Below are 26,082 nucleotides of genomic sequence, written 5' to 3'. Positions count from 1 at the left end.
TTTATCAGATTTGTAACAGAAGTCAAAGATCCAGAATATCATGCTACTAATAATGTATTCCGAATATCTCCATATATCCAGGATTAACGTAAAATAAATGATACTTGACAGATCTGTCTCTAGTAGATATATAATGGGAAATAAGAAAAGCATGTTTTTGTTTGTTTGTTTGTTTTTTTTTTTGCTAAAAACAGCATAAAAAGTAGTACCCTGATGTGATAATTAGGGGTGGGTGAAATGGCACAATATTTCAGGGTATGAATTTTTTTATACTAAAGCTGATGCCTGATATTTTATGTTATGCTCATATCTGACGGTTCCATGGAAATATATGTAATATTTTTCATGCTGACGCAGATTCCTGATACTTTTCACTAATTGCCGATACCTCATATTGTTCACACCAATACTGAGATACTGATACTTTTCACACGGTTATTTTTCACACTGAAACTGATACCTGACTCCCTGCCATGTTTAATGCAATACACAGGTATCTAAACATTAACTGTATTCAATTAGCGATCAGACCACCTGTTTAGCATTACAAGAAACTTTTATTAAACATGTACTTCAGTGGGGTTACAAATGAAGCAAACGAATAAAAGGGCAGATGCTGTAGAACAGTAACCAAATGAGTCAAAGCAATCATTAGTAACAGTTTACAATAACGCTACATTAATTAACACTACTTATGACATCTGACACTAGATAAAACACTATTAATCATTATGATTGTTTTATCTAATGTCTCATTATTATTTACATAATAATTAAGCATTAAAATGCTAGTAATGTCAATTAATTAATAAATTAATAATTTAAAAAAATAATTAATTAATTGAGATATTTCTTTACCATTACCATTGAACAATGTCTCTCACTGTTCCAAAGTAATGTAATTTGTGACCCTTATATTAAAGTGTTACCAAATCAAAGTAGTTAAATGAATTTGACGGTACCACTTTAAAATAAGGCTCCTTTATAAAGGGTTAATAAATACTTAACAAAAGAGTTTATTAATGGTTATTAATTAAGTTGTAGACCATTACTAGTAGTTACGACACATAAATAGAAAGGGCAAGAGTGGCCTGCCGTTTACCAAATAGTGATTTCACATTCATTTATACTGTTGAACATCAGATCACTAGAGGCTTGTCTTACTTTGTCCTTCCTGTTGTTAATATCTTTATTAATTGAACTATAATAACATTAAATAACTAAACTTCTTTCTATTTATGTTTTTTATGGTATTTACAACTTAATCTATATCCATTCATAAACTCCCTTATAAACTATTTATAAACCATTTATAAAGGAGCCTTATTTTTTTTTAAGTGCTACCAATGTGACTAATCAGCCAATAGTGATTTTACTACTCCTTTTTTTATTTCAATATCATTAAGCATCCATTAGTACACTCCCTGTACTATTATCATGAGTCAAATCTAAAAGAGCAGAATCTGAAACCAGAGCACGTGAACCCTTTCACTCAACAACCGTCTTTTACAATAAAACAATATAAACTAGCGAAAACTGTCATATTTCTCTGTGCTTGTCAAAACAGAAAAGGCTGCATTCAGCCACTTTAGGTAGAGGACCACATTTATTTTATTTTTTTTTTGTCGAGGCGCCTCATGCATCCACACAAAAGGTAGTCACGCGTCCTGATGGCGACAAATCCCACAATTATTTCAGTGGCGGTGCAGGTGGGGAAACAGCCGAGTGTGTAAAAAAAATTTCTGGTTTGTCACTTTTGACAGTTGCTGCTACGGAGGCCCGCGTGCTGATTTGGTCTAATTATGTGCAGCCAGATAGGGGGACTGTCACTAATGCGAGAGTGTGATAAATACTGCCAGTGCCTGCGACTGTCAGTGCTATCAAATCCACACGCGCCGCTATAGGTCTACCTCCAACCAACATGCCAGCTTCCAATAACCAAACACACCGGCTCTTTGTTTCTCTGCTCCATCCCGCTCTTTCATATCCCCCGCCACGCTCGCGCCCGGGAGATAAAAAGCAAAACAATCTGTCAATTTCTGTACATATCCCTGTGTTTGACGGCGAGGCGTCAAAGCAAATATCACGCAATTAGAATTTCAAACAAGATAACAGATTTCTGCACTGGCATCGCCTCGGACCGAGCAAATCCCAAACAGCTGAGCTAAAATGACCACGTGTAAATGACAGGAGACAGAAATAATAATGTATATATAATAAAAACACCATACGACATTATTTATTTATTTATTATCTATATATTTTATATGATGTAGGAATCCGCTGCCATTTGGCCAAGCTGCTTCTGATAAAGACGTGGTGAAATCCTCCACGAGTTCAGTAAACAGCAGACAGACAGACACTCTCAGCTGCTGACAGGAGATTGATGATGCTTACCTCTAACAGGCTCAGATGGACTCCAATCAGATATGGCATGGGTGCACTATGGGAAACAGAGGCAACACACAGTCATTAGCAGTTATAATAGAACTAATCATAACAGCCACCTGCAAAACACCACCAGCTCACCACTCCAAGCTGAGAGAGCTGGCCAAGTGATTGAATTATACAGCATTAGAGCAGATAAACTAATATGCAATCACAAAAAAGATAACAGAGAGAAATGATCACTGTGTTCCAATCATCACTGTCTGATCAAAACCTCAAATCTTTATATCAGTAACTTAGAATCAGAAAAAGTACTGGTAATACTTGCCATTAATCTTAAGGCATGTTAAAGAGACTTTAAACACACATTTCCTATGTAAGGGAATATAAGGGAAAGGGAAGGGAAAACACGCCTTTACTTGTAACAGTGTAAGACAATGTAAAGCAATTTCACAGGGTACAAAGTAAAAAAACAAACAAACAAACAAACTAAATTCTAACCAACTTAAAAATAAATAAATAAATAAATGAATAAATAAGAACTTATGAAAAGAGCTGCTGTTTTAAATGGCATCTTTCCAGTAAAAGGGAAGAATTGTCTTAATTTTTAATGTAAGTTAATGTAATTTACTCTGGATCATTTTTATTGATCCAATTTTCTTGAAATTTTCATTCAATAAAAAATGTGACATCTTGTAATTTCTACATCACAAAGCAAAAGATATATATTTAAAAAAGATAAAATGAAAAATGAACAAGGGTTTTACCAACTGTGACAGTATATTCAATGTGTAAAAAAAAAACGTCCGACTAGATAATTAAATAAATAAATACAAAATGGCTGAGCAAATCTATGCAAATTCGATATATAAGTAGTCCTCAAAACTGGCAACTTTTCAAGAGAAGGGAAAATAGTGTGAAAAATCTGAGCCATTTTTGATTATACAATGTAAAATAACTTAAAACAATGTAAAACTTTTCATTTATATAAAAAGGAATACTTAAATGATTAAACGAAAAATTATTAAAGTAAAAATGGACAACATTTTTAATTAGCAGTGACAAATATTCAATGTGCAAATAAATATATGGAAAGCAAATAAAATAAACATACATATAAGTAAACCTCAAATCTTTGAACTGGTAACTTTTCAGGAGAAGGGAAAATGGTGTGGAAAAAGTCTGAGCCATTTAGGATCATTAGTTTTTTTATACAATGTAAAATGTAGCTAGATCATTTAATTTACATTAAAAAAAAATGGATTATGGTTTTACAAATATGACAAATATTTAATCATTTCTAAATTTATCTGTAAAATGATAACTTTTATGAAGCTGCTAAGAATGTAAAGAAATTTGAATCCAGGCCAGCTTGAGTGATTTTAAATTGATCCCATAGATAGAAAATGTTGAGACAAGAGGAAAAAATGGATGTATCTTTAAAATAATGGCAACAGGAGTGTATATATATAAAAAAACTAAAACAGCGATGATACATACGAACTGAAATGTGAAATGTGAAAAATGAAGGAAAAGTGAAAGCTATCTGGGGCGAAACCGAGCCGAGCTCGGGAGGTAAACTTTATTAGCGTCTTCAGCTGTTTCCAGGAAGGGGCACTCTGAGCGGTGAAGGTGATTAGTGTAATTGGTGAGCGTCACTTTTCAGGCTTGCTGGAGTGCGGAGTGAGGCAGGGCTGGGTAATTAGATTTGGTTTGGGGAGCTGCTGCTGCGATTGCTCAATCAAGTTATGCGGCTAATGGGCAAGTCTTGCTGCTGCATCTGCTATGGCCTCTGCCTCAGCAGATAAAGTGAGGGAGAAAGAGTGAGGGAGATGGAGAAAGAGAGAGAGAGACAGACAGACAGACAGACAGGGACAAAGAAAGAAAGAGAGAAAGGGAGAGAGAGAAAAAGCACAAGTGAAACTGACCATGACTGTAACTTTACTATGCTGTAGCGTTAATCACTGGCATTTCCAGTACTTTTAACGAACCGCTTTAAGCAAGGCATCACTGGTAATATATAGCCGCATATAAGCAGTCCAAACAAGGTATTATTATTTGAAATGTAGTGTCATAAATTAGCAGTTGACAAAACTGGAACAGCGTTGGCGTTCGGCGCTGAAACAAGAGGTCTTGACTTAAATAAGGAAAAGAAAGTGGAAAAAAAATGAAAGGAAAACAAAAAGCACAAAGCCGCAGCAGTTCTATATGAAGAATTCCGGATAAGAGCTTTTCCGTAAGACGTACGAAGCGCTTTGAATTCTGCGAATCAGACGACACATGCAGCTCACCGGGCCAATTACACTGCATATAAACGCATCGGTTCTTTATTTTTTCTGCTCATTTGCACGGCACAGTTAAAGGAAGTGCTGTAGGTGGCACTGGGGTCAGGCGCAGCAGCAGCGTGGGCCAATCAAAGCGAGCGCGCATTAACAGAATGGTCAGCTAATGCAGAGCAGAGCCCTGCGAAACGTTAGCCTGAGCTAATGACCAGAGACAGAGCTCAAGACTGGCACGCAGAGACCAAATATGTCTCTGTACAGATACATGAATTTCTATCTGTCACTCAAAAGCCTTGAATCTCTAAAACCTTACATTAAAAGGAAAAGTAATCATTCAAAATTGTATTCATCATAAGATTTTTACATTATGTAAAAAACATATGCCAGATTTAAATTATATTAAAAAGCAAAGAATGGAGACTGAGGTTCTATGAAAAATGATGTAAAATAAACCATTTTAATCATCATAAAAAAAAAATTATTTATTTGTATAGACATACTCTATGAGTGATATGAAACAGGCTGTGCATCCACTAAACCCCTCATTCACATCACAGCTGAAAGAATCCTGCATGAAGGATTGGGAAAACACTGGCCAAAGAATGGCACTGACTGATGGTAAGTCTGAGTTGATGTTAGACATATCTAATCAAGAATATTCCAACCAAAAGTGGGTAAACCAGCATACAATATATAATGATATACATACTGGGTTCTAATTAATTTTCCTCATTAGGAATTGCATCTATTGAAAATTTTATCTTAAACAATTAACAGTCCAATTTTTTTATTGTTTTGATAAAAGTATTGCAATTACACTTGAATGTCAAATGCTAGTACTATGTAAGCTAAAGAATGCTAAACTGACCTGCAGAATGTGTGTGTGAATCTTCCTCCTGAATGTTAAAGTGATTTTTGTCAGAATTGTTTGTTTGTTCGCATGGAAACTCTAGCCAGATGCTGCTAACGCACTGTTCACTGTGAGTGGTAATGCCTATGCTATGATTTATTCCTAGTACACTGGTACAATGTGTCACTGTGGATCGAGGAATGTTAAATTCCCACGCAACTTCTATCTATCTGGAAGCCACTATCAGGCCTTACTCGAACTCTTCGGATGTATTCCACCTTGCCATGAGCATGCTGTCCAGTGCCATGCTTCACTCACAAGGTAATACATCATAACTTATACAGGTGGGGGTGTTCACAAGTCATCCCCTGGGGTAGAGCACTTTGTGGTCAATGTTGATAGTGCTATCTAACGACTTACCTCTGATGGCACATCACCCTTATCTATAGGTTTTGATCGAAAGATTGAACAGTATACAGTCGAAGTCATGAAATATGCAAGCTCTTTGGACAGCAGCAGTATGTGGATGAGCATTGTCCTGTTGGAACAGTGCACAGGAGTGTGCATTCACAAAAAGATAGGGCCACTGGTTGCATGACCTCATTAAATTAACAGTGTCAGACTGTCAAAGTGCCTGTAATGAAGTCCAAAGATGATCTGGCATTGTGTGAAATTACACCCCACACCATAACACCAGGCCTCCTGGACGTGTGATGCGTGTTATATATATTTATCCATGCGAAACAACAAGAAATCTGCAAATCCACTGGATTTGGGTCCAATTTGTAAAATTCAAATGCGCTGAGGCTTTTTACATGTGGCAAGAAGAGCTTAACCAGCTGAAGAAATCAAATATTTAGGAAGGTTATTCTGAAATGTTCATTACATACACGCATCCCTGTGTGCTGGAGGACTCGGAGCGGTGCTGAATCCATGGCTTTAATCACCGCTGGAGCACACAGCGCACTTAGCCCTGCTGAATAACTCTCCACCATAATGATCCCGACAAGAAACCAACGGCACATATGAAAAGCGACATGAATCTTGGATGCTTGTTTCTCCATAATAATAATAACAGCAGCAGCAACAATGGTCTAAAATAACACAAATATAAGAGCATTCCTCAAAGCCATGGTCAAACAAGAGTGCATGTGTGGATGAGCATCTTTACTCATCCATACTATACTACACTACATACTTGTATATGTGTATATGTAGCTGTGCTAATGTAAGTAGGCCTTTCAGGGTAACAACTTTTCTTTAATAATATATTGTCTCAATAATAACAGCAATACACTGTAATATTTTCTGACAATTTTAATACCATAATATAATATAATTAATACATTTCACACTTTTAATAGACAATCATTTTGTACTACTACTAATAATAATTATAATAATTAGCAAAAAAATATATAAATTACATATATATATACAGCTCTGGAAAAAATAAGACATCAGTTTAGTTTCTGAGTTCTCTGATTTTGCTGTTTATAGGTATATGTTTGACTAAAATGAACATTGTTGTTTTATTCTATAAACATTTCTCCCAAGTTCCAAATAAAAATATTGTCATTTAGAGCATTTATTTACAGAAAATGAGAAATGGCTGAAATATTAAAACAGATACAGAGCTTTCAGACCTCAAATAATGCAAAGAAAACAAGTTTATATTCATAAGGTTTTAAGAGATCAGAAATCAATATTTGGTGGAATACCCTGGTTTATAATCACAGTTTTTATGCATCTTCTCCTCCACCAGTCTTATACACTTCTTTTGCAAAAATTCAAGTATGCTTATATTCCAGAGGTTTTCCATTTGATAAAATCAAAGAAACTCATATTTTTTAGAGGTCTCTAATTTTTCCCAGAGCCGTATATATTCTTTGTTAATTGTGATATAAGAACTAAAATAAAATAAAATAGAGAGATTGTAATCGAGAATTGCTTATATAGTTGAAGAATACTGAGATTTTCACATAGACATAGACATGTGTCACATTTCATAGACACATCCATTTATTAAATGATAGAGAGAGAGAGAGGACAGAGAGACGGAGAAAGAAAGAGTAAGACAAACAGACAGACAGAGACAGAGAAAGAGAGGGAATATAAGGAGTAACTTTTATTAGTATGTAGGTAAGAAAGCCCAGTTTTAAATGGACTTATCAACCAGGGCAAAATCCAATTTAAAATACTGTACACTACACAAATACAGATAAAAACTGCAACAATATATGTATTTTTCTACTATTATGACTGTAAACTATCATTATGAGGTTGAATAAATGGGAAAGCAAGGGAGAAAGAGTGAGAGTAAGAGCAAGAGTGCGAAAAAGAGAGAAAGAGAGAGAGACAGAGAGAGAGAGAGAGAGAGAGAGAGCATACGAGCAGTGACCTTACCAGCAGTAGTCCAGCAGGTGTGGGGGAAGTACAGGGATGTAGATGTGCTGCCAGTGCATAGGGTACAGCATGGCGGCGGACCCATGCACACATGCAGTTAACTATAAGGAAAATGAGAGCAAAAAATAAATAAAAATCATGATGATGATAATAATAATAAGAAGAATGACACACACACATAAGCAGTTCCTTCACTGTACAAATCACAGGCAAAAACAGCAACTCCTTCAGAAGCTGCAGGGGAGTACAGAGCGCTGCAGACTTCAGTGTGCTCTGCTTCAGGGGATTCTATATAATGTGGGCCAGGAGAGCAGCAGCTATCAGAGTTAGCCTTTCATCTTAAAAACAAAACCATCACAAGCCAGTTAAACACAAGAGTGCCTTTTCCCTCCGTTACGCTCTGATGTGTAGAGGTTTCAGAGACTAAACAGAGACTGAATGGAGATCACAGCGTCAGTCCAGCTCTGTTTGTACATGTTGTGAAAATTGGAATGGAAAAAGTAGTTTTGTCAGGAGAGTAAGGGGTTATATATGAAGTTTAATATCAGTCTAAACACAAACCAACATTAATAAAATAATGTATATTAATATAGAGTTTAAACACTTTCAGAAAATATATTTGAATAGTTAATTTAGTAGTTAATTAATACATTTTCCCAATTAATATGTTTGGATTTTCTTTATTATTCAACACCAGATTTGATTCCAAAATTGAAAAAATACAGAAGAACCATAACTGAAACTGAAAGAAAATGACTTAAAGAAATGAAGATCGGTCAATCTGAAAAAGTTTATAGAATTTTAAAAGTATCCTATCAAAGTGCAGTCCCAACGACCATGAGAAACGAAACTGGCTCTCATCAGGACCGCCCCAGGAAAGGAAGAACAAGAGTTATCTCTGTTGTACAGGATAAGTTCATCAGAGTTACCAGCCTCAGAAACTGCAAGTTAACAGCACCCCGGATAAGAGCCACCTTTACAGAGTATTTTGGTTTGTTGAACACTAAGTTTCTACATGATTACTTATGTGTTTCTTCTAAGTGTGGATGAATTCAAGTATTCATTAGGATGTAGGGAAAAATGTAAAGGGGTGACCAAACTTTTGACTGGTAGTGCATATGAAAATAACTAAGCTACATGGAAATATACAGTATCTACACACTCACACATACAATAGAGAGATAAAAAGCACTACTAGACTTGCTGTAAGAATATAATTGCATACAGCCAGAAAGGCACTACAATGAGGTGAAGATCATCTCACCTTTATCCCCCAATCTATACTCAACTTATCACCCAACTTATCCCCAACTTTCCAAGACAGTTTCTACTGCTCCATAGCTCAATACTGGGGGGCTTCAATCCCTTCTGTTGCTTACCTGTATCAGAGAGTCCAATTCTTTTGATAATACTAATCTACAGCACTAGAGAAAGAGAGCTGTGTGTGTTTGAGCGTTTGCTTGCTTACTGTAGGTTTACCTGAAATAGGATATGACAATACATTTATTATAAAGGGGTGTCCACAAACATATGGACATATACAGCTCAGGCTAAACTGTGGTTACACCACTAAATATTGATTTCTAAACTCTTAAAATGTATGAATATCAACTTTTCTTTTTTGCATTATTTGAAGTCTGAAAGCTCTGCAATTTTTTTTTTGTTATATTAGCAAAATTTCATTTTCTGCAAAAAAAAGTTTAAAATGACAATATTGGAATTTGGGAGAAATATTGTCCGTAGCTTATAGAATAAAACAACACCCTTAATTTTATTCCAACATGTAGATATAAATAGTGAAATCAGAGAAACTGATTCAGAAACTCAAGTGGTCTAATAATATTTTCCAGAGCTGTATATATTATATATATACTGACAAAAAATATGTATTGAGAGTCACTGTACGAATTGTATTCCAAATCATTTTGAATGTATGTAACAATACATAATAAATAATTATAAAAAAAAAACAGATTCCGGGTAATTTTGTTCTGACAGTTACAATATATATACACTTTTCGACAAGGCTGTTTTTTTTTGTTTGTTTTTTTAATATTTGACCAACATTTCATTGTTCTGCTGCTACAATATTAGCATCTAATTAAGCACTTTTAAGGGGTTTTAACAGGAGGAAAAAATAACCAAGCCAATCAACAAAAAGCCAACAGTTAATTGTATGGCTGGTGTGGTAAAACCCAAGTGAACCCTCTTCACACCCCCAATCCATGCGCTCATGGCTACCTAGCAATTGTAATGACCTATACAGACACACACACACACACACACGCTCATCTCCCAGATTAAAATAACATGATTAAATATGGAAAAAGAACAGAGGTCTGAAGGCTCCTCTGGGACTTCATTAGGGCAAATTGCCAAAGAATGAAACATGAGTTAGCCAAGAGAGACCGTGAGCCGCTGGAATACCAGAGGGAGGTGGGCTGGGCGTTTTTTTTTTTTTTTTTTTTTTTTTCGGGTTGGGTTGGGTGGGGTTGAGGGGGTCTGCTTGACAATCAGAGCTTCCAGTAATGTGTGAACCTCGGCTCCGAACTATCATGAGACCTTCCCCTTTTGCTCACTGACGCACAGTGCCCCAAGTGACCAGTGAAACCAGTCAGGCTTGGCTGTGGGATTGCAGCCAGCTTAAAATATATCTGTCCCTACACTACACCAGGCCTTGTGTACGGTGTGTGTGTGTGTGTGTGTGTCTCTGTATATGTTTTTAGGCAGGGCTAGAGCTGGGTAATATAATGGGCGATATTTTATTGTACTGTGATAAATTTTGATTTGTGTTACGGAGAGATAAAAAAATCTTCATCATTCTTCTGCAACACCGACCAGATGCACATTTCAGTACAAATATTTGTTTTAGAGAGTATTTGAACAGCCTAGAAATAATATCTTTTAACGACAATCATTCGCTTGTTTAATAACTCATAGTACCTATATATTATATTACATTATTATATGAAACTCTGTAAAGAATAGCATCATAATGCTTTGCAATATCTATGATTACATTTAAACATACTAATGTAAGGCATGTTGAAACCTGTCTTTATGAAGTCACATATTTGTGTTTTACAAGGGCTTATGTATGTCACTAGAAGCGCTTATAAATTCTATACGTTTATAAAAGCTTATGACAATCGTTATAAGGTATTATGCATGCTATATAATTGCATATATACAGGGCATTCATAATGCATTAGGAATACAGGATTCAGAGGAAGTTTTATCCAAAATTCTGGATTAACATTGAAGAATAATGTATTTATTTTGAGGACATATTACTTCAACATGTAAGCATTATATTTTTAAGTGAATTCAGCAGAAACATTTGTCAATTTTATGTAAACAACAGTTATGTAGCAAGACCCTTGACTTTGTATGAAATAATAATAGCAATAATCTACATATTTTTTTTTTTGTGTTTTGTAGCCAAAAATCTACTATAAAACTACATTCAGAACATTTAGTGCATGTATTCAAATGCAAACATAAACTATATACTTAAAGCTTTACAGCAAATAGTAATCTTAATACAAAACAGACTGCATTCAATACATAATACTGCTATTATAAGGATATAACAATTTTTCATATTTTCTAAATTATATTATGGTGAAAGCTGAGCAATTGAGTAATTGAGTATTTGTGTAATTGTGTTCAATACAATATGACACACCCTACTCTCCTTACAACTTATTCATTTATAAGTCATCTGCCCAAAGAAGGATGGGGCCCCCCTTATATATTAGCCTTGATGATAGTACAAGGTGCCTGTGAGCTCTGGTTCCTCCCACGGTTTCTTCTTTCTCCTACAGCTCTGAGGAAGTTTTTCCTTTACTCTGTTACTCTGTTACTGCCTGATTCTCTGTTATCTGCTTTTCTGCTACATTTCTGTAAGGCTACATTATGATAACATCAGTAGCAAAAAGCGCTAAATAAATACACTTTATTTGATTTGATACTATATTGTTCATTCTGTCATTATAAATATTGATAGATGTTGTATTCAAATACCATGATATGATATTTCGACAATATCATCCAACCCCAGGCAGGGCTAGTCTATCATCATACATACTGGTGTAATGCCTGTGCCTTTGTGTTCGATTCTTTCCAGCTAGAAACAGTGAACGCAAGCAGCTCCAGCCAAGTTGAGCTTTAATTAAGCAGAAGAAGCAGGCCTTGTTGTGCATTTTTACATATGCAAATGTGCCCGGCCATCTCCTTTGCAAATAGGAAAGCTTAAGCAGTGACATCTAATTGTGTCTGGGTAATTTAGGAGTAATAAATGAATATTAATACCATCTCACACCAGGTGGGTATCAGATGATATCAAAGCTTGCAGACATCCTCCATTTCATTACCGCATTACCGCTTCCCTTAAATGACCCTAGCACGGCAAACCGAGTCGAGGGGGGTCACGGCGCTGCTCGGGTACACTTCTCCTCCAACGTGCAAACAGGTTGCCGTCTCATTTCCCGGAGAGAGAAACCTCTTCGTACCACGCGGAGATGAGGAAGATGACTCGGTAACACGCTCCAATTATTTCAACAAAGCTTAAAGCTCAAAGACGAGCCCCATTGGCTTGATTTATTCGGAACTTGAAAGGAGACACTATCTCTCTTCAGAGGGACTGGAGGGAGAGGAGGTGGTGAAACTGAGATAAATAAATATTTGAGGGTGAAATTCAGCAAACAAATTATGTCCATTTTTTTTTTAACAGTCAAGGTTTTTCTATTTATTTTTAATAGACCACCTTAAGTAACCTAGAACTCAAGGTAACTTCATTTTTTCTATTTTTCACATATTTTTCTCAGTTTAAAATGTTATGGATTTCTTAGGAGGCCTTATTTTAAGGGTGCAAGGGTGCCTCAATGTCATCCTGATGTAAACATCGAAATGAAGGACGCCATTTTTTCTATGGCCGGTGCAACAAAGAAATAAGCAAAGCAACTCGCTTTGAACATTTTTACAAAGAATATTAGGCCACAATATTATGTTGTGTTGTTATGACTGAAACAAAAGCCTATTTGGGGTGCTGTTAAATTGCGGTTCCTGTGACTGCTAACTCTGATGATAAACTTATTCTGTGCAACAGAGGTAACTCTTGGTCTTTTTTTTAACCCTGGGGTGGTCCTGATGAGAGCCAGTTTCCTCATAATGCACTTTCCTCATCGAGTGCCACTGCACTTGAAGATACCTTTTAAATTCTAGATTTCTTTTTTCTGATTGACCGGCCTTTATTTTTTAAAGTGTATTTTTTTTTTATTATTATTTGAGTAGATCTTGCAATAATATGGATTAGAACATTACTCAAATAGGGCTTTAGTTTAGCACAGCTGTTAACTAAAAGCCATTCCAGGTGACTCTACGTCATAAAACTGACAGATGTGCAATGCTGTCATTTAAGCAAGAGTTGAACGCTTTGAAGAATCTAAAATATAATATAAAATATATTACGGTTTGTTTAACACGTTTTTATTTACTAAATAAATCCATAATATTCATCTACAATGCAGGAAATTGTAAAACAATGAAAAAGCACTGAATTTAAGATGCGTCCAAACTTTTGACTAGTACTGCATTTGCAGTTTTATTTAGCGCTGCAAACAGTTTAATTACTGTCAGAAGTTCAGAAGGTAGATTACTTGGATTAAATCTCATAAATAACCCTCTCACACACCCATGTATACTGTTGATGATTCTGTAAAGCATAAGTTTGCCATGTTTTCTCTCCTGCCTGTTTAATACACTTGTTTATCAGGTAAAGTAGGGTTTAACAGTAGAAGTTTTATAGTTCATAGAACTAAGAGCTGCACTGCGGTAGCGTTCACGTCCTTCATTAATCCAATTTACTAAATGTAAAGGAGAAGCAAGTTACTAGACATTACTAGAGAGTGAATAAGATTCAACAATATGAAGCTCTTTGTACATGAATAAATCCATTATTCACAGTTTAAGGAAAAAAAATGATTTATTACAACTAATCTTAGCCAATTGTTTAAATTCTGATTAATTTGTTACATTTTTAAAACTGATTGACAGCTCTTATATTTAGTATTAATGAAATACTACTGCAGGGTGAAAACCCTTTAGACCAGTTACTGACCACCATATTCAATTGCTAGAGCACTATATACAGCTAAAAAATATATTGGGCAGACTGATAAATATTTAATGACTAAAGCCAAAGCCAATGGCTTACACGGACCCCTCCTCACCCTCACCACCACCACCACCCCTCCTAAAAAAAGGTGGGGTTATGTGAGGGCCTGTGTGTATTTTATATTCCACTCCGGACAGAAAAGAACAGACCGTATCCGAGAGAACAAATGCTGGGATTATGGCTTGTTTGGGTGTGGACCTGCTGCCTGCCGGGGCCTCTGAGCTGTGGTGCTAATGAGCAGGCTCGGAGCATGTTAAGTGGAGGCCAGCCGCCGCACGTGCTAGATTATACAGAGGTGACCAGGCTCAGAGGAACAAGTAGCACGGCCCCATCCAGCCATTAGAGACATCCCACAGCTGGGGATCTCCAACCAACACAGCCCACACACACACGCACAAAATACACACACCCATACATAAAACACACACACACATCTATTACACAGACTGGTTGATTAAGTATCAAAAATAAGAGTAAAATGTAATCATTTTAAGGCCATTTTTAAAAAATGTAGTCATATATCCTTTTGGTATAAAATAATTTGCTGTATTGGAAATCAAAACTTAACGTTAGCTAACTTGCCGCTAATGTTATTATGTAAACATGTTATCTAGCTCTCCACTAACCTTAGTTCTCTCCACAGTAATGTAGCTAGATAACTCACTGCTAACGCTAGCTAGCTCTCCAGTAAACTTAGTTTTCTGGCTGGTAACATTAGTTAACTAGCCACTAATGTTATTATTTTAGCATGTTAGCTAGCTCTCTGCTAACCCTAGTTCTCTCCACATTAATGTAGATAGATAACTCACTGCTAACGTTAGCTAACTCTCCGGTAACCTTAGTTTTCTTTCTAGTAACATTAGTTAACTAGCCGCTAATGTTATTATTTTAGCATGTTAGCTAGCTCTCTGCTAACCTTAGTTCTCTCCCCAGTAATGTTGTTAGATAACTTGCTGCTAACGTTAGCTAGCTCTCCGTTAACCTTAGCTCTCTTTCGGGTAACATTAGCTAACTTGCCGCTAATGTTATTATGTTAACATGCTAGCTAGCTCTCAACTAACTTGAGTTCTCTCCCCGGTTATGCAGCTAGATAACTCGCTGCTTAATTTAGTATGTTAGCTAGCTCGCAGCTATTGTTAGCTAGCTCTCCGTTAACATTAGCTAACTTGCCGCTAATGTTATTATGTTAAAATGTTATCTAGCTCTCCACTAACCTTAGTTCTCTCCACAGTAATGTAGCTAGATAACTCGCTGCTAACGTTAGTATGTTAGCTAGCTTGCAGCTAACGTTAGCTAGCTCTCCGTTAACCTTAGTTCTCTTTCCGGTAACGTTAGCTAACTCGCCACTAATGTTATTATGATAGCATGTTAGCTAGCTCTCTGCTAACTTTAGCTCTCTCCCCAGTAATGTAGCTAGATAACTTGCTGCTAACTTTAGCTAGCTCCCCTTAAACCCTAGTTCTCTTTGCGGTAACGTTAGCTAACTCAGCACTAAAGTTAGCATGTGCCTTTTTACGGACATTAAACGCACCGTCTGAAAATGTAATACCTACGACAATTTTACAGTAAATTTAAAACATTTCAAGACTTTTTAAGGACCTGCAGGAACCCAGAGTTTGACATTAGACAAGGGCTAAATCCACTCTATCATCTTAACTCAACCTGATTGTGTCATCTCTACCAATTGGCAGAGGAATGTTAGATATGCTAATAAAATCCACTAAAAGCACACTGTGTCAACTAAGATAAGTAAAGCTTAGCTAAGTAAACTATAATAAAAAGACTTTATTTTAAAGTCAAACGAGCGCTAAGTGCAAATCTACACAGATTTCTCTCCTAAAACTGTTTATTTGGGTGAGTAAAGAGCTTTCGTTTATGTACAGTAAGCTTAGATTCCCGAATTAAAAGGCGCACTGACGATTTTTGGGAGAATTAAAATATTTTTAGTGCACATTAGTGCACTAAATAGTGCGAAAAATGCAGTTAACGTTTTTATTATTGCTGTAAAAAGTATTACATGGATTTTTCCTTAATAAGGATGTTAAAGGGTTAAAAAAGTGTAACACATCCCAAAAACGAAAACTTCTGAGTTTAAAAGTCAGTCCTGTCAAGAGGGACGGATGTTCAAATAGATAAATAGATAAGTGTCAAGGTTGAGCTGGCATAGGCCTGGGAGCGACATGGAATGAGCTGAAAGAGCCTAATAGGCCTCGGAGTGTCCGAGAATTTAAGCTATGCTCAAAGGAATGGACCTGCAAATTTCCACTCAAGAGGAACGGGCAATTTCTTTTTTTTTGGGGGGGGGAGATTTCACCCTATTACTATTATTATGGACTTGCCTTTCCTAGAGCAAGTGACATGCCGTGCTTGAGGAGCTTCTTAAACTCATACAGAACGACAGGATCGGATCAGTGAATCAGTTACTGGGAACTTTCCTAAGGATTGGGTGTTGAAAACTTAGAAAAAAATATTCCTAATTAAGGGCAGAATCATGTTTAACCCTTTAACTTCTGCTCAACTGTGCGGTAAAGCACATTTGGGTCACCATAACTTATTAAACTAGGTGTTGAACCTAATTTTGATTGAGCCATCTCTATAAATTGGTTGATGTATGCTAGGCTAATAGAAGCCAATGGCGGACGCTGTGTCTTTCAGTAGTATGATCTTTTTGGAAGACCACACCCATTACTATCATTATGAACTTGCAGTGCTTCAGAAAGCAGCAGGCTTTGATTCTAGGGAGATAAAATGTAATTTAGCAGAGTTCCTTAAACTTGTATGGAATGAATAAACTGGATACAGGGTACAGGCTTTCTTAAAGTTGGGTCTGTAGACACCCATAGCAGTTGCTTATAATCCTTTAACGTCTGCTCATCTGTTTGGTAAAGCACATTTGAGTCACCATATCTTATTAAAGTAGATGCTAAACTTAAATTAACTTGATTGTACCATCTCTTCCAATTGGCAGATATATGCTGGACTAATGAAATCCACAAGGGGACGCTGTGTCTTTCAGTACTATGTCTTTGTACTATTATTATGCCCTTGCAGTGCTTGAGAAAGCAGTACACTTTGATTCCGAGGAGAAAAATGTAGTAATTCAGTAGCATTCCTTAAACTCGTTTGGAAAGACACGAAAGGATTAGCAGATCAGTAACTGGGAAATTTGTCCATGATTACATTTAAAGCAGATTCACCATCAGGCCCACCATGTATATATTCCACTGCACCAGGTAAAGATAACTGCAGACTGCCTTGATGTTGGGCCTAATAACACCAGTAGCAGTTCTTTTTGGTAAAGAAAAATAAAGTTTAAGACGCGAAATAATACATTAAAACAGCTAATACTATCTACTAGAGGATGCTCCTTTTTATTATTATTTTTTTTAAGGTCTCACCATATTACTATCGTCAAAGACTTGCCGTTTTTAAGAGCGAGTGACATGCAGTGCTTGAGGAAACAGAGGGCTTTGATTCCAAGGAGGAAAAATGTAATAATTCAGCAGCGTTCCTTAAACTCGTATGGAATGACAGGACTGGATCAGCAGATCAGTTACTGGGAACTTTCCTTGCTGCATCTAAAGCAGATTCACCATCAGGCCCACTGTCTTTTCCATTGCAGCAGGTTAAGATAACCGCAGGTTGTAGGCTGCCTTGACATCAGGCCTAAAGACACCAGCAGCAGTCGTTTACGACCATATGAATAAGTTTCCCGATGCCTTTGCATCACAGAATGTGTCCATAGCAACACCTCGGGAAGAGAGACAAAGACGACAAAGGGAAAAAGTCCTGATCTTTGATAAGAGCAGCGCAGCAGACAGCAGCATCGCTGTGATTGGGGGCAGAAGGAAGGTGTGATACGGTGTGACAAGGGGGTGACAATGCCGGAGCGCGCGGCAGCCACTGTGAGCCGGCAGGCTGCTCTCCTGTGGTCCCTCTGCTAGCTTCCCAATTACCACAGCCTCCTTTTCCCGGCTCCTGTCGACAAACTAGCATGCCGCTAAGACTAGCACGGCGCTAAGATGCAGGTGGAACTGGGAAAGAAGAAAAAAGGAGGGGGGAAAGGTGCGGAGAGGGCACGGAGAGGTAAACACGAGATAATAATAGTCCATACCCGTAGCGGCACACATGGGGAAGAAGAGAGGAAGTGGCACGGGACGAGAAGTATAGAAGTAACTATCAAAGCCGGGGTATGAGAGATAGATAGCTCAGTGAGGGCATAGAAATGAGACCGCCGAGCAGAAAAATAAGAGAGAAAAAAAAAAGAGAGAGAAACTGACAAAGAGAAAGTAAGGGAAGGGGGAGAGGAAAGGAGAGGAGAGGAAAGAAGGAGAAGGGAAAAAAAGAAAAAGAAGTGAGAAGTCTGAGGCCAAAAGTAACTGCGGTGGCTAGCACCACAGGCCAAGACAGGATCAGCTCTTGTTAGCATACCACTGACAGCATGATGAGAAGGCTGCTGTCAGGACCCGAGGCCGGCCGAGGGGGGTCGCGCGGATGAAACGCGCGAGGGGCCTCCCAGTTGACTAGTTAGAGGGCGCCTGATGCAGCACAATTATACTGGCATATGACAAGGCTGCACGGGCGGCTGCGCTCGCGAGCCAGGCGACACGGCTTTAAAACAGTGGTACTCCTTACCTCTGGTCACGAAACAGCGATAAGTCAACTGATGCATTGTTGTAAGATCATGATTTATTCCTTTGCTTTCCAACACAGGCGAGTCTGCACCCATGTTCTGCTAGACTGACACAGCAGGTACACACCGGGGGCCCAAACACAGAGGGCCAGCCTCAAGCATACATAATGTATGTCTATCTCTCTCTCTCTCTCTCTCTTTCCTTCTCTCTCTATGTATCCCTCACTTTTTATTTATCCCGCTAGCTCACTGCAAGGACAGCAGGACAGGGTCAAACCTGACCACACTCTACCATACACACTCCTCTCTTCAACTACCACGCATATATGACACTCTCATAATATCATAGTATCGTCTTTCTGTTTATCATAGATCCTCAGATGATCAATTTAAAACACTTCTACAGACAATTCATAAAACATTAGCTTCCTAAACATGTGTTAGGTTGTTGTTAAATGGCAAAACATGAACAAGCTAGTTCATGCTTAACTACAATAGAAACACACAAATCATTACTTAAAAGTACAGATCCCTCCATCAAACAAAGTCTGCCAGCTTACCTGCTATGTGCGCTTTAAAAAAAAAATCCTAGTAGGTTATAGTGTTTATAACATTGCTGTCACTCAAAAACATCCTATTCTCAAAAGGAATTAGTATGCTCCTATATAGTCTGCAAGGTCCTTTATGGTATCATATCGAGAAAAGAAAATGGAACAAAACAGTCTTGTCTAAATGAACAATTAATATTATAAGACACATTTAGTAGAGCAAAGCATAATAATACAGGCACTCACTGCCTCATTATGTTATTAATGCTTCCACCTTACTCGATCAATGACTGAATTCTAGTAAAATAAATCTGATGGGTTTAAGATTGAGAAAGATTAAAGTCTTACATTAAAGGAAATACTAATAACACCAGACTTCATACTAACTCTGTTGGCATATTACTTTCATAAACTGGAGGTCGGCTGCCCTCGTATTCTGCAAAACAGTAAATCACACAAAAAAAGGGTTTTTGTGTGTGTGGGGGCGAGCGATCTTAACTTAAGAAGCTAATGATTTACACATTCTAAACCTTCGTGTCAGTGAGCATGCGGAATGATGGCGGCGGCCCGGAGGAGTGAAATATTCCACAGATTGGCTCATCCCGACGGAGGCTGCCGGTTCCGGAGCTTTGGCCGAGCTGGCTTTCTGTACTGCTACAGATAACCGCGCAGGACGCAGAGATAACGTTAGCCTGACATCACTCGCTCCTTTCCCCTCCACAGTCTTGAAGGTTTGGGCTGCGGCCCACCACCACCACCACCACCACCACCACCCCCTGCTCCCCTTCCCCAACGTGATAAGCCTCCACTCCCTTTCTGAGGGAAGAGGAGCTGGACAGAAACTATGCGAAAGAGCTGGAACGGTAATAAGCGATAATATAAAGCCAGTCTGACATTACAGCACAACAACATAAAGACAAGAAATGAAGCAAGAGGTCTAGAAACCTGCTTGTTTGTGTGATGTATGAAGCTAGGTGGATCATATGGTATGCTTAGAATGTTATAAATACAAACACAATATGTAAAAGAAAAATAAGTGTATGAACCTCATCTGCAGTAAAAGTGAAAATTGTACACTTTACAGTTGAATTGAAATGCAGCAAAATAGGCCCAAACCATGACACTACTGCCACCATGCTTCACAGGTAGGAATGCAGTGTTATAGCAATTATAAAGCTTTTTATTTAAACCAAATGAATTATCACTATCAATGCACTATCAACGAACGACTATTTTCTGGTCTATTTTCATACATAAGGCGCATTATAAGACACTAGTAAGGAACAGGGGTGTCGCCATGTTTTCTTTCTATGTCAGCAGGTCTTGTTAACTAAGTTGAGTAAAGCTAAGTTTGAAGTAAACAAAGTAAACAAAACAGTAATTCTTAAAAAAAAAGTCAAACGAGCACTGGATGTCAATCTACAGATTTCTTTTCTGAAAACGGTTTATTTGGGTGAGTAAAGAGCTTCCGATTATTTACAGTAAGCTTAGATTCCAGATTTCAACTAAGGCTGGGTGCAGCAGCAGCAGCATTAGCGCTAGTAAATGCCTCCTGACGGTGCTACATTGAGGAACCCTGAGTGTTCCGGTAAGCCAGGGCGCTATCAGCTAGAGGTTTGTTCCACGTAGCTTCACGTAACTAATCAATAATAAGAATAAGAATAAGAATAAGAAGAATAAGAATAATAAGAAGAAGAAGAACATAAATATTTAACTGTGTTCTCTGTATTTACTTTTAGGACTTATCTTGACATATTTAGGCAGAAATACAGACAATATACTGTACACAACCACATAATGTGAGGCACACTGACAGCAACACATCTTTGAAGAATTAATGCAGCCCTCCAGCATTTAGTAACAGTAATACAATTTCCAACAGAAACACACTGATGAGACCATAAAACCCCTCTTCAGAAAGTGATGAAAATTCTGATAAGGGTGAGGAAAGCAGAGGAAGCTACTTACAGTGCTAAGCTTGCTCGAGGTAATGATGATGCGCCGCTCATGAAGCATGCTGGCATAGAGATGCAGCATGTTATTCACATCCACCGCCACAAAGTACTCCGTCAGATTCCTCTGAAAGAAAAATAAACGCTGTGCTGTGAAGACATTCAACTTTACTGAGTGCTGAGAATTCCTTTATACAGCTTGATATGATACTTACTTTAAACAAACTGACATGCCAAAAGTCATGGGATAGCAGTATGTAAATTATTTGTAAAGTGTTACCTCCAGGGGATGTTTGGGAAGAGCTACACCTGTGTAAGTTGTGAGGTGTTATCTTGTGAGTGACACTGAACACTGGCCAGTGTACTTCTTAAGGCAAGTTTGAATGAGGCCTGATAGTGGGGAACAGATGGATGGAACCATCCATTTCTGAAGTGTATCACAGTTGAATACAGTATGTCACAATATTTACTTGTTAATACCCTACAAAATATATTACAAAAGTTATAGGACACAATACTACACATTCTAAAGGTAACCGTCACATATTAATTATAATTAAAATAATGCTTTAACTAAAAACTAAATGAACATTTGAGAGATGCCATGGAAAAATTCATTTAGCTCCATACAGAACCAAGTTTTTTTTTTTTATATAGACATGTGTAGATGTGTCTTTTCAAATGTCTAAAGGAGCATAAGTAAATGTAAAAGTTCTCCATTCTTATATCTTTCTATCTGGAACCAAATATGTTTTTGGGGGCACAACTAAGAGCACTTTTTCATCAAAAAGACTCTGGTTCTTGAACCAATTCCGTTCTAGTGATAAGAACCGTGGTGCTTTTCAGCAAACCAGCCAGCGTTTCCACCAGTTTAAGTGGAACAGTCAAAACGTCAGTGGCAGTAAATAGAAGCAACAAACAGACACGGCCACAGATGTAGTCACGGTTTGCGCTGGATAACTTTGTGTTCTTCAGTTTTTTGCAATCTGTTCCTCTGTGCTCATCAGTCAACTTATTGTAACCTAATTTCAAGATGGCGGTGCCTAGAGAACTAGACACTAGAAACTAAACACTAGAAGGTTGTGTGTGTATAAATGTCAGGACCCCTTCGAATTCTACCAATGAAGTTTTGAGCCACTTTGAGCTTGTTAATGGTGTAAAAATTGTGATTTCTTTGCATGGACAACTCTATGCCCCTATCACTAGCATTGTAAGCCTGTTGCGAGCATTGGTTAAAAGCGCTGAATTTTGGAATGCTGGGGGTGAATGAAGGTGGGCTATCAGACAAACGTTCATATTCGTTATCATGTTTAATTACACCCCAAATCACCAGTTCTCCTTTAAAGACTTATGTACTTACACTTTCAGGGATGGTGGGAAGTCCATTAATATCTGGGGCTATGAAGTAGGAGTGCTACAGAAGAAAAAAAACACATGGAACACAGAAAGAGAATGGTCAGAATGGTCAGACTGGACAGGAAGAGCAGTAACACCCTTCTTTCATCACTTCATCCTCCTCTGAGTCGCTGTGCATCTGAACGACAGATGAATGTAGCAGAGGCGATGAAGCAGTTTTCTAATTATGCACACCACACACCATATAGCCACCAGAGTCGACACCAGAACGGATCCCCCCGCGGACACTGGCAGAGGAGGTGAGGAAGGGAAGGAGGGAGGGAGAGAAAGTCTTTATTAACGTGCAGAAAGCCAACAGCTCTGTTTCCACAGGATCAGAGGGGTCTGCCCGGCGCACGTTTGAACAAGACGAGCAGGTTTAATGTCTGGATCAAAGAAGCTCCCGAGAAAGAGATCCCCACACTGCACACTAACTTTACAGCTTTTGTTTGCCTGCGTGGTTTTCCTCTCTCTCTCTCTCCCTCGCTCTCTCTCTCCCTCTATCTTCCCGGGTTAGGCCGTGCCTCATTGTGTGTGAAGAGTGCCCATCTGTTGCTGAGCATCGGGTTCAACTCTCTCTTGCCTTTGCATATGCTCTACAAACAACAGCAAGTTTAGCTCGTCCGACGGGAAAGAGGAAAAAAAAAACAATAGAGCTTGATTTGAGTTAATTATTTAAACTCAGCAAAGCTTAATTGGACTGAGGGAAAATCAAATGAAAACTATTGTTTATTTATATACAAGCCTTGTGTTCTGTATACTGTGTGTGTACGTATGGTTTGTACACAGTATGCATATAAATGCTATATTATAGATTTTTAGTTTACTTCATAATTTAATTGATGAAAGGATCAGTAGAAATTCTCCAAAATGACCTGAAATAATCTCTTTTTCTGTTGATTTCTACCTAAAGTTAAGAAGGTATTATCTTTATCCCGTAAAGTGGCTGCTTTGGAGACATGTTTTTTATTGGACAGAGACAATATACAGTATTGTGCAATGATTTAATCCTCTCTGGTTGGTGAACGTGCCATTAAGTCAAGTTGAGTCAAGTCTCTTAATCTATGTGCAATAATAAATTACAGTTGAGAATCTCATCTTCACCACCTAAACATAGCCAACATGCCCCATCTGTGCATCCATCTAGGAAATTACTTAGGACTTGCCTACTGTACAATTGCAGAATAACTCAGAATAATGTAGCCTTTAAAGTAAGCAAGACCTCTGTTTTCATTGGTCAGTTTTAGTCAAAACATGCAGATGGACAATCAGATGCACAAATCGATTACAGAATTTCTCAACAACTCTGTTTAAACGCAGAGAAATAGTCTGAAACATCTGATTGTATTTCGGTGACTTTGTATATTTGTACATCTCTGAATAGCTGAGCTTATGTTTGTGAGAAACTTTGAATTTGAACAAGAAATATTTTATGAGGCTTATTTAAAACTATTTAAAATTGCAACTTTTTTAAGCAGGGGGTAAAAACAAATAATACTGATGTTAATAATAAAAGTCATCGTAAAATAATTTTAGTTCAAGTCATTTAGGAGCATTTCTACTGGTCCACTCATTATAAAATTCTGGCAGAATATAAAACTGCCAGATTCATACTCTCAAAAAGTAAAAAAAAAAATACTATACAACATGTGTGTGACATTGTTCCAAAAAAAATTGCTTTTTAAAATGTGTTTTTCACGTATCTAAGACTTTTGCACAGTACTGTTGCTACAGTTTGCTTACTGTCTGCATGTGGTTAATCAATCCGTTCAAAGGGTAGAAGGCTGACTTGGATCTTGTGGGTAAAATAATTAAACAGAAATACTGGAGCATTCTTTAATATTGTGCTGAATTGCAGTTTAGTTTGCACACTTAATATAATTAGCACACAAATATGTGCATATATTTAGACACAAGTAAATCCAGAAAAATATTTGACCCCGCCTTCTACTACCCAAAAAAAAAAATGAAAAGCTCCACCCATCATCACCCCATCAGTGCTGAGGCATATGCGTGTTTATTTTCCCACACAGAGCGGCTGATTGGCCTGCATGTTGTGAGCTGCAGTTCCAGCTGGCCGTGGCCGGCGCTCTGCAGCCATGTTTATAAAAATGACACATTATCAGAGAGCTTGTTATCACTGTGCTCTGCCTGCCTGCTGCTGCTGCTGCTCTCCCTGGTGTGAGAAGGATCCTAGATATAGACACCCCCCCCCCCCAAACTCCTCCGCCTCCCGTGCACACGCAGTCCAGCTCTCTGCATAGCTGAACCCACAGCAGAACCAGTGAAAACCACAGCCCCTCGCTGCAAATCTCCAAACCCAGTTTCACCATTTCCCACCTTTCCCAGCGTTTGAAAGCTGCAGAGGAACGTGAAGAAGAGGTGAACCCACCACCTGGTGAGAAGGCGTTCAGCACTCAGACTTAAAAGCGAAAGGCAACTCGCAAGAAATCCCCTTTGATGACTGGACCAGGCTTTTCTGCTGCCACGTCCAGACTGCAGCTCTGTTCAGCGACGCCGTAAGATAGCGGCTTACCCACTTAACTTTCAGCTTCGCCTGCCAGGGACCAAGCCAGCGGTCTAAGAGACGAGGGTGGGAAGCTGTTTGAACATGACTGACTGACTGACGCCGGTTCCTCGTCCTGACCTTTCATTCTTAATACTTGAAAGAATTTCTTCTTCTTTTACACTTTCAGCAAAAAGGGTTCTATAAAATATTTAAAGGTTCATCTGTTTTCTAAACTAGTCCATGGTTTTTAGAACTGTAGAAACCTTTAAGTGCCTTTTTTCAGAACCATCTACAAGAGATTTTATTCCTCATATCTGAGGCTCTAATACAAAATTCAGAGATGATTCAATTGATTCTTGGATGTCCCTTTTTGTAAAAGGGTTTATAAAGACAAAGACAAAGTTTAAAACAACAAAAAAGAGATATTTTGGAAAGATCTAGGTAAGGTTAGATTAGGTACAATAGTGTACCACGTTCCACATTAACACATCCCACTGCCTTTACAAATGAAGCAGCCTAAAGCACAATCTACATCCTTAAAAAAGAAGGGCACATTAGGGTTTTTTTATTGAAGACAACAATCCCCTACTGAACAGTCAGTAAGTATCAAATTAGTGCTCGGTCATATGACCACGAAACAGTATCACGATTAGTATCTCGAGTCCTTCTAACAAATAACGTCTCTCTTTAAGACAACTGGTTATTCTTTCTTTATTTCATTCTTCACAAACAATAAAATGTGTTTTTTGTGCTTTTGTTTAAACCTCACTTAAACCTCGATTACAATTAAGGCTCAGTTGCTCAGTTGGAGTTTTGCTCCATGTTGTTTCCATGCTGAAGACTGGACAGAGACAAGTCACGTGACTTTACATGTGGTAGTATGTTTCTAGGGAGATATTTTTTAGTTAATCGATCAGCCTTAATTCAAATCGTACAAGCAG

General features: G+C 37.9%; 1 protein-coding gene across 3 annotated transcripts in view; it reads right to left on the bottom strand.

Annotated features, from left to right (window-relative positions):
- dennd1b (DENN/MADD domain containing 1B) overlaps positions 1-26,082 on the bottom strand; it is a 167,531-nt gene that overhangs the window by 54,452 nt on the left and 86,997 nt on the right. For all 3 annotated transcript variants that reach the window (XM_015601283.3, XM_022669762.2, XM_022669761.2), the window contains 4 exons: positions 22,598-22,651; positions 21,254-21,364; positions 7,927-8,027; positions 2,398-2,443 (listed from right to left, as the gene is read on the bottom strand). In XM_015601283.3, the coding sequence (XP_015456769.3) occupies positions 2,398-2,443; positions 7,927-8,027; positions 21,254-21,364; positions 22,598-22,651 (312 nt within the window). The remainder of the gene's footprint in view (positions 1-2,397; positions 2,444-7,926; positions 8,028-21,253; positions 21,365-22,597; positions 22,652-26,082) is intronic.

The sequence above is a fragment of the Astyanax mexicanus genome, chromosome 16 (assembly GCF_023375975.1).
Source record: "Astyanax mexicanus isolate ESR-SI-001 chromosome 16, AstMex3_surface, whole genome shotgun sequence".
In the NCBI taxonomy this organism is placed as follows: domain Eukaryota; kingdom Metazoa; phylum Chordata; class Actinopteri; order Characiformes; family Acestrorhamphidae; genus Astyanax; species Astyanax mexicanus.
This window is presented reverse-complemented; position numbering and strand designations above follow the sequence as displayed.